The sequence below is a fragment of the Rosa rugosa genome, chromosome 2, assembly GCF_958449725.1.
Source record: "Rosa rugosa chromosome 2, drRosRugo1.1, whole genome shotgun sequence".
NCBI classification, from domain to species: domain Eukaryota; kingdom Viridiplantae; phylum Streptophyta; class Magnoliopsida; order Rosales; family Rosaceae; genus Rosa; species Rosa rugosa.
Genome location: NC_084821.1, coordinates 476,575 through 486,480, shown reverse-complemented (window position 1 = coordinate 486,480; position 9,906 = coordinate 476,575). Strand labels below are relative to the sequence as shown.

Sequence of the window (9,906 nt, the reverse complement as noted above, 5' to 3'; positions counted from 1 at the left end):
TCATTCATTCAATAATACTTGTCTTTTCTTTTTCCATTTACTTTTATTCATCACTTTTTTACATAAAAAAGAAAAAAAAAATCATTAAATGCATCTTTCACGCACTTGTTCAAACAGTACATGCAATAGGGACGTGGAATATTAGTTAGTTAATTCAATAATTTGCAGCAGGACGGTCTATAAATATGTCCTTTCATCTTCTCCAAGTGCAAACCAGATTCATCAAACTAAACATAGATTTTATTATGGGGTTATCATCTCTATGTTTAGCATTTGCGTCGATGTTTATCCTTTCAAAATTTGTCTCGTCACATCTTGTCGTGGCTGACTCTTTGCAGTCATATACTCCTCCTTGCCATGATGATGAGATCTCTGCCTTACTGCAATTCAAGCAAAGCTTTGTCATCAACATGTCTGTTTCAAGTTATGAGGGTGCTTATCCAAAGATTTCTTCATGGAAATCAAACAGCAATTGTTGCTCATGGGACGGGATCGAGTGCGATGAGGAGACTCATCATGTGATTGGACTTGATCTTAGTAGCAGTTATCTCTATGGCTCTATCAACTCCAACAACACCATCTTCCGCCTTGTTCATCTTGAGAGCCTCAACCTTGCTGACAATGATTTTGATTTCTCTCAAATTCCTCATACCATTAGGAACTTTCCAAAGCTCAGGTATCTCAACTTCTCTTTCTCTGGCTTTTCTGGTCAAGTCCCGTCTGAAGTTTCACAATTGACCAAGTTGTCATCCCTTGATCTATCTCAAAATATTGATATGTTTTCGAATGATGAATTGTTAAGAAGCTTAGCTCAAAATTTAACTGGCCTACAAACACTTGATCTTTCTAATATTAACATATCATCCACGGTACCTAATACCTTGGCCAATTTCTCACGTTTGACATCCCTCGTCCTAATTTCATGCAACATGTTTGGCAAATTACCATTTTCTCTTGGTAATCTCAGACATCTCATTTATTTGTACCTTTCAGCTAATGAGTTCAGTGGCCAAATTCCTTCATTTGCGAATCTTACCCAACTCACACATCTTTCACTTCGGCAGAACCATATTAGTGGCACTATCCCATGTTTTTTCGGAAATCTTACCCAACTCACATATCTTTCACTTGGGGAAAACCATATTAATGGCACTATCCCATGTTTTTTCGGAAATCTTACCCAGCTTGTAACACTTCGTCTTGATTCAAATCAATTATCTGGTCCAATCCCATCTAGTCTAGGTAATCTTGGCAAACTCACATATCTTTCACTTGGGCAGAACCATATTAGTGGCACTATCCCATGTTTTTTCGGAAATCTTACCCAGCTTGCAACACTTCGTCTTGATTCAAATCACTTATCTGGTCCAATCCCATCTAGTCTAGGTAATCTTGGCAAACTCACATATCTTTCACTTGGGCGGAACCATATTAGTGGCACTATCCCATGTTTTTTCGGAAATCTTACCCAACTCACATATCTTTCACTTGCGGAGAACCATATTAATGGCACTATCTCATGTTTTTTTGGAAATCTTACCCAGCTTGCAACACTTCGTCTTAATTTAAATCAATTATCTGGTTCAATCCCATCTTGTCTAGGTAATCTTCGCAAACTTACTGTTTTAGATCTTAATTTCAATAAATTTCAGAGAGAGATTCCTGAGTCATTATTCAATGTAGCAAGTCTCGAGAGACTTCTTCTAGCTTATAATAATCTCAGTGGTAGAGTGGAGTTCCTCAAATTTCTTAAGCTACCAAATTTAAAGTGGGTCGATCTATCTGGTAACAGCTTGGATGTGATCACTGAAACCAAAACTATGAATGCATCTAGCATTGCAAGGTTAGAGTATCTAGGATTGGGTTCGTGCAACATAAGTGAGTTCCCAAATTTCTTAAGATATCAAAATACATTAATGTACTTGAACCTTTCTCGGAACGGAATGCATGGCCAAGTACCAAAATGGATGTGGAACACAAGCAGAGAGTCTTTGGGGTTCTTGGACATTTCTCATAACCTCCTTTCAGGCTTTGACCAGCCTCCAGCTGTCCTTCCCTGGGTTAGACTAGAGGGGCTAGATCTTTCGTTCAACAAGCTTAGTGGCCCAATGTTGGTACCTTCGTTACAATACCTGATGTTCTATCACATTTCAAACAACAAATTAACTGGAGAAATTTCACCTTTGATTTGTAATGCCAGTTCTCTTATTTCCCTTGATGTGTCAAGTAACCATTTGAGTGGTATGCTTCCGCGGTGTCTAGAAAACTTCAGAAGTGATCTTCAAGTTTTAAGTGTTGGAAACAACTATTTTCATGGCACTCTTCCTCATATAGGCACCAATGGAAGCGATTTGATAATGATTGATGTCAGTCGTAACCAACTGCAGGGGAAATTACCGAGGTCATTGGTGAATTGTTTAAGCCTCGAGTCTCTCGTTCTGTCTAGCAATAAGTTCGATGATGTATTCCCCGTTTGGTTGGGAACTCTTCCGGAATTAAAAGTTTTGGCAATGAGGAATAGTGGGTTCCACGGTGCTATTCCGAGATATCAAAGCAATAACGATGGTTTCCCCAATTTGCGCATCCTTGATCTGTCTCAAAATAATTTTACTGGTCAGTTTGCATTTGAATTCATCCTCTCTGGAAAATCAATGAGAGGTATCCATCTAAACGGATCGGCGTACATGAAAGCATTTGGACTCAAGTCTTATGAAGGCGGCGACCGTGATAGGTATTATACAGCTAGTTACAGATTTGAGTACTCAATCACGCTGATGAATAAAGGTTTAGAGAGATATTTCCAAAAGATTCGCGAAGACTTTATGGCCATCGATCTGTCGAGCAATAGATTTGAAGGCAAGATTCCAGATTTTTTTGGGAACCTAAAGGGGCTTCGCTCACTTAATGTATCCAGTAACATTCTAAGTGGCCGCATCCCACCATCCTTGGGAAACTTGACAAATCTTGAAGCTTTGGACCTTTCACATAACAACTTCTTGGGTGAGATCCCTCCATCACTGTTGCAGCTTTCATTCCTCCAAATTTTCAGCGTCTCGCACAACAATCTCACAGGTCGAATACCGGTTGGAAATCAGTTTAGTACCTTCGACAACACTTCGTATGAGGGAAACCCAGGTTTGTGTGGAGTTCCATTGCCAAAGAAATGTTCACGTCCTGAGGAGGGGCCTGAACTTCCACCTTCAACAGCAGAAGAAGAAGAAGATGGAGTTGAATTGGATTGGAAATTTGTTGCGGCGGGGTTGGTGAGTGGGTTGGTGGTGGGAGTGGTTCTTGCTGACTTTGTGATCACGAGGTTCAGTGAGCGGTTCATTGAGATTGTTGCATTTCTGATCAGACTGATGAAAAGGATGAGAAGGCCCAGAAGTTGAGTTGACCAATCAGACCAATAATCATGTTGCTCTTTGTTGTTTGTTTGCTTGTTTTTTTTTTTTTTTTTGTTGTTGTTTGTTTTGTTGAAGAAAGGCTTGTTGTTTGTTATGTGTAATAGATTTATACATGAGGTTTTGTAATATTAAAGTATGAATAACTTTGGAATTTTTCTTGGAGGATTCAGTAATTCCCTGTTTATAACTTTTACGTTTGATACTAATCTTGAGATCAAAAAGGGGTATATGCACGTGTTAGATACAGGCAATTCCATGCGTCAAATGCCATCAAATTAATTTCCCAAATGTTCAAGTAGTAAGCTGGCAAGAGATGTATTACACCAGTGATTTGCAGTATAACCAGCTCGCTTGAGTTGAGCGAGGCAATGTATCACTCATCAAGGTAACTTAGGACCTATTTAATTACATAAGGGTGTTGTTAAATGAACTCAGCAACCAAAATTGCCATTACCCTTAAACAAAAAAGGAAAAGAAAAGAAAAGCCTGCAATACACAGGCCTCCTCTTCAAAGTTTCAGAACAACCAAATTCACATTACCTGGCTATCGTTTTCCTTCCTCCATGTAAGAACATTACAAGAAATATCTAGGGAAAATACGGTAGATTAGTCTTATAGTTATAAAATATTTATATTTTCTTGATCACCAGAACAAACTAATGAGATACCTTACAGCTTCAATTGAGCTACGTTGGTGGAGTGAACAAAATCAGGTGGAGTGAACAAAAATCCTATATAGTTGGATCTATTGAAGAGTATGTACATGAAGAAATACCCTAAACGCTATGTTTTTTTTTCCTTGTTCAAGGACCCTAACACTCATTGAAGCACCAATATTTTACCCCACCTGTCACGTCTGTTGAAATCCAATAGTCAAAAGGCATTAGCAGATTCACCTCGAGCATTTCCCTTTACAGAAGTAACATTGATGTCACTGATAACTGACTGGTGGATCACCTCATTGTTGTTGATGATTTCGGCACCCTCTCGAAGTTTTACACTTTTTAAGATGAGATTCAGTGATTGAAGATGGCTTCTCACCAGACCCAGTTTCAGTAGCCCCATTCTCAACAGGCAGCTCTTCCTTGTTGCAACTTGATGTTGATGAGAACTTGAGCACTGGTTCTGGGTACACAACCATTGCATTGCCAACTGACTCAGAATCCCGACTACAATCTGAACCATTTATCATACAACCACGGACGCCGTCCAAGGTGGAAGGATTATTAGCAGACAGATTGTGCTTACTTGTGCTTCCATTCTCACTTCCAATTTCCATTCTATCATTTTCTAAAATGAAACCTGAAGTTTCAGCCACTTCAACCATTTCTGATTCAACAGGCATAGATGAAGATGCAGAGGTATTGTTAAAAACAGTATTGTCCGGAGATCTTTTGGAAATAACAGTAGGCTCAATATCGATATCACGGCTGTGGTTACCGTTGGGATTGGTTAATGCGCAATGCTCCACAAAGTCCATTCCATCCATACTTTCAATTTCCATGTTCTCTTTTTCTATGACACCTGAAGCTTGTGGTTCAAGAGGCACAGATGAAGATGGGGAGGTATTGTTATTAACTGTACTGTCATCACATACTTTCAAAGTAACCGTGGGATTGACTTCATGACTGTGGAGATCATTAGGATGGGGTACCGTGCATTGCTCCACAAACTCCATTGTTAAACAAGGGATATGAAAGGAGAGCGGATCCGTACTCATCACATTTTTTTCGCAATTTTCATCTAAAATATCATCCTCATATTCACTTGGATTAGTGAGAGGATCATCTGTGGAAAGCAGATCTTCAGTTTCTGTGTTAAACAAGGGCCTCTGTCTGCTTCCCGAGAGGACACCACTAGACACAACCTCATCAACAGAATGTAACCCAGGTGGAGAAATACAGATGGATGATGGATCAACATCCATCTCAGAAGAAGTGATTTCTTCTCCACAACCCTCATTATATATTCCATTTCCACATGCAACTGGACTACTCGTTTCAGCACCCACAGCAACATGCTCATCCGCACAACTATTCTCATTATGAGATAATACTTCTTCACTTACTGGGCCATCATTTACTATTTCTAGATCTTTATCGACTAAAGCTGCCTGATCCATTGTGCTATTGCTGCTTTCCAAATTAGGTCCACTTAACTGGTTCTGTACAAAGACCGCTAAAGAAACAGCGTGATCACGAATTAAAGAATCATGAGGTGGGCAATGGAGCATATCAAGCAAGGCCTGGTGGAACTGCAATAAGCTGACAGATGGCTCAGGATGACTTCTTTTCCTGCAGACACTAATAACCTTGAGTATATGCGCACACAGGTTCCCCATTTCTGCCCAACTGCAGTTGCAAATACTGAATTGTGAACCAGGGTTCCAAACAACATAAGCCTTTTCTTGATCAAGCTGGTCTGTTACTTTTGCACGTGTACCTTCAATGACAACATTAGAGTCTGGAATCTCCAAAGCTGTTCGCCAAGATGTTAAACCGTTCACCCACTCATCTTTCCAGTATCGTGCAAAATCATCCTTCTCAGAGTATTCATCAAGCCAGAAATAGGAATGCACTTGGGTACCCAGCTTATCAACCAGCCAATCAACTCTTTTGTAGACACTGGGTTTCTTCTCATTCAATAACCTAAGCTTGAGTTGGTTGTGGTAGAATTCCATTGCTGCACATGTTTCCTGGCTAGCGAGAGGAAGACTTTCTAATGCAGTAGTCCACTTCCCTAAGTCAAAAGAAAATTTCTTGAATGAGTATTCATAATAAAGCAAAAAAAGAGGCTCTTATAAGAGAAAGGAGATAAAGAAAACAAAATGACCACAGAAGCCCCACCGTACTGAAAAACATTGACCCCATACAGTAACTTGATCTTTTAAAAACTAAACACTGCTGTACAATCAGCTGCCTAATCCATAGGACATATGTAAACATAAACACATAGTAAACAGCATTCACATATGAAGAGACCAAACTATACACACACGCCAGTCATTTTTATATATGTAATTAATATGTACGACAGTGCGTACATATGTATGCATGCATGTAGGTATAAGTATATGTACATCAACCTGTATGTATGCAAGTTAATCTTCTGTTTAATTGGCAAGGCAGCTAAACATGAATTTATGTTGTGATCCAATTACTAGACACGCATGTTAGCTTATATCATAGGGTAAAATATACCTCTACTTAAGATGATAGTGACCAACCTATTCTAGGATACCAGGTTGCCTTAAAGTAATCCACAAAATCTGATGCATCAACAAAATCTTCCATGAAATCCGCAAACAAACCATCTGTTCCTCGTTGTTGACATATGTCATCTACTGCCTGATGAAGCCTTCTTGATATTGTAGCTCGCATCTCGTCGTCCAAACATTTCTTTACCAAGTTTTTATGCCATGCATGACGAACCCGCCATAAGCTTATCAGCACTGAGCACTGAAATACATCCCTGCGTTCAGTGAAAATAAAGGAATTCCTTTAGCTTCAACTCATCAATTGAAACAAGAAAAAGAAATACAGCTCCAGAGTATTTCAAGTAGTTGCCTGTATTGCCACTGACCCAAACCCAAAAGGAAACCTCATTAAATAAAGAAAGAATATTTTTCAGCTTTCAACTTTGATATTAAACATCCTTATACAGGGCTATATATCTTATCAATCTTAAATCATTCATTGTCAAAACCATATGCACTAAGCACACAATCCCGGTGCATCAACTAAACCTCTGAATGAATAAGCACCTGGACCCTATTATTTAGCGGGCAAAGAGGAAGTAGTATCTTAAAGTTTCAAGATTGGGCATTGATTTCAAGGACCCAGACCACCAGATTATCATATCCAAACTGAAAGCACATACTTCTTCCTACAAGTAGAAAACTGAAATTGAATACATTGCAACTAGGTTAATCAAGAAATGATAATTGGTTTCACATTGCCACTTTCATAGAAAAAGATCTATGGACTGTTCTCTAGGAAACAGGACAGTAGCTTATATGACCATCTATTGTCAGCTAGAAGTTTAAACAATGACTGAGCACCTGATAGTGTGTACATCAGCCTGAGGATCATCCACTATGAACCCAGCCAACATCCATGAAGGATCTTTCGTCTGAACTCTATTGTAAAGAGCTCTCATCCATTTATGGGTATCAGAACTTGCAAATTTTGGACTCACTATCCATGCTACCGGAATGGCCTTGTTGTCTTGGTTAAATACAAGGAGACTGTGAACAGGATACTAGATAGCATTCCAACATAAACATGGTCAGTTTCTCATTTTATTAACAATACTAATTAACAAGAAAAGGTTACAAACTAAACAGACCTTTAATTTGTTTGTTCCGAACCTTGAATCAGAGGCTATAAGGCTGTGATTGCCAAAGCGAATCATCTGTTGCAGCTGCCAGTCTGTTTGAATGCCCAAAGTGAAAGGGTCCGTCTCGGAGAAATCCTCATAGAAGAAAATGCTATTCTGATGGTTTTCCACCCACATGCTGATGCTAACTGCATCATCCGCATCCAATTCATATGTAGAACGTCGAATGATCCTCTCCTGTCTGCGAACGTACCTATGGGTTAAGAGGTCATCACGATTACATGGACCACCCTGTCTCTCTACGGACTCAGTGTGTCTTTGCATTATGGTCTCCACGGAGACCCCCACATATAGCAAAGATAGCACACGAAGGCGTAGATCCTCAGAGATGTATGGGGCAAACATAGCGCGTGTTCCAGCAGCCATCTTATCTTCTGGGCCATGGCATGGCAATCCTTTCTTATCCACATGCTTAACAGAATTATATACAAGAAGCGCTACTGACGGTTCAGCAATTAAGCGTTTCACCATAAAGTGACAGGTACAACCTCTCTTGGTGTTTGGTCGACCAGAATTTTTCTTCTTTGGGACACAATTAGTCCTACTGGGTCGTATAGAGCCGCCCATCCTGTGGTCATCAGGACCAAAAGAACACCAATATCTACACATTGAAAAGAAGACAAAGTTAAGCTGGAAGGATGCCGGAAGACTGGCTACAATGGACACAGAGAGAGAGAGAGAGAGGGAAAAAAAAAAAAAAAGAACTTACAGAATATATTCAAGGATGCCATCAACCTTTGGTTTGCAATTTGTCTTTGCCTGCCGCCGCCGCCTCGCTTCAACATGAAATCTTGTTGGACACTCTTTGTTTGAAGATTCACCCCTCACAAAAGCATCAACTCTGGCATAGGGGATTACAGCAACTCTATCTTTCTTGTCACGCCAACCTTCCACCTTCGACCACACAAGATCAGCAGCAGAAAACTCCAAAGTCGGAGGATTCTGTACAGGAAGAGACAGAATCTCATCCCATCTAGCCATCTACAATGCACCCAAAAGAACTAACACATTTAAAAACAGATCACTAATACAAAGTTCATTCTAGCATAACACTCACTACAAAATCCACAAAAGTAGTTCGGCCTATAATAATACTGAATTCAGCTCAAAATCAAGTAAATCACACAGTCCAACTTGTAGAAATTGGCTGTTCCAATCCTACTCGCAACTCGTATCCCTATCATCTAACAATAGCCGATCGAAAACTCACCAATTGCGTAAAAATTTAAGCAAGCTACCTCAATTGAAGTCATCTCTACCTTCCTCAAAATCATATTTAATGCATAATAAACGCTTCTCATTCATAACAAACCTTCTATGGAGCTCAATTATAAACACTATGTAGGTTTATTCAAACAATTACAGGCAAACTATCATAAAAATTCCATTAATTCAGTCAGTAAAGAAAAAAGTCGAGAACTTTGAAGAACTAGTGCAGTTCCAGAAAATTGTTTGGAAAAATTTCATTTCTTTTTTGGTTGTAGTGAACTCTCTGGAAGCAAACAAAGTCGAAAAGCAAAACCAGAAGCAGATAATTGAAGCTTTCGAAGATGAAGAGAGAGGTATTGTGAGAGTTAGGGTTAGGGTTACCTGCAACAGAGAAGGCGAAATAGGGAGGGAAACCGGCGCTGCCTATCAAGATTGAAACAGACGCAGGAGGAGAGGACTGAACCCCTAAAACCCTTTCTTTCTCATTTTCTAATGCTTTTTGTCATTTTATCCTAACTTTACATTATTTGCAAAACAGGTCCATTATTGTCTATAATTCTCTTACGGGGACTAGGACCTGAATTTTGGTAAAGATAGCCCCAGTTACGTACACAATTATTTAAGTTGAATTGCATTGAAACAATTAGGATACCGAAACTGGACTAGACCAATTGGCAAAGATGAAGAAGGAGAGTATTTTATCGGAGGATAATTGCGGCTCTGTTGTCTCTGTTTTCTTTCATGCTGGCAATCTGGTTTCCAAGTGAAATTCCAAAGTGGTACGTTCACCTACCGTACGTATGAGTTTTAAGAGGTTGCCCTAGCCTAATTAGGATGTCAATGGGACAGGACTTCAAGTTCCAAGTATACAAGTTCAAAATTGAATTTCCTGTAG

At 39.5% G+C, this 9,906-nt stretch overlaps 2 protein-coding genes across 2 annotated transcripts; one reads left to right on the top strand and one right to left on the bottom strand.

The window, feature by feature from the left end:
- The first annotated feature begins 281 nt into the window (after positions 1–281).
- Positions 282–3,389, top strand: LOC133734565 (receptor-like protein 6). The gene has a single exon (XM_062162189.1). It carries the CDS (start codon positions 282–284, stop codon positions 3,387–3,389), a length of 3,108 nt encoding a protein of 1,035 aa, XP_062018173.1.
- Positions 3,390–3,990: 601 nt separating this feature from the next.
- Positions 3,991–9,485, bottom strand: LOC133729397 (uncharacterized). Its single transcript, XM_062156914.1, has 6 exons — positions 9,393–9,485; positions 8,512–8,783; positions 7,752–8,403; positions 7,465–7,664; positions 6,631–6,875; positions 3,991–6,143 (listed from the first exon to the last, which is right to left on the bottom strand). The coding sequence occupies exons 2-6, from the start codon at positions 8,781–8,783 to the stop codon at positions 4,363–4,365; spliced, it is 3,150 nt and encodes a 1,049-aa protein (XP_062012898.1). The 5' UTR covers positions 9,393–9,485; the 3' UTR covers positions 3,991–4,362.
- Positions 9,486–9,906: the final 421 nt, after the last annotated feature.

Coding starts and splice junctions, on each gene's coding strand:
- LOC133734565 (XM_062162189.1), top strand. CDS start 282: ATGTTTATCCTTTCAAAATTTGTCTCGTCACATCTTGTCGTGGCTGAC.
- LOC133729397 (XM_062156914.1), bottom strand. CDS start 8,783: ATGGCTAGATGGGATGAGATTCTGTCTCTTCCTGTACAGAATCCTCCG. Junction 8,404..8,511: donor GGCATCCTTGAATATATTCT/GTAAGTTCTTTT, acceptor TTCAATGTGTAG/ATATTGGTGTTCTTTTGGTC. Junction 6,144..6,630: donor AACCTGGTATCCTAGAATAG/GTTGGTCACTAT, acceptor CTTTTGACTTAG/GGAAGTGGACTACTGCATTA.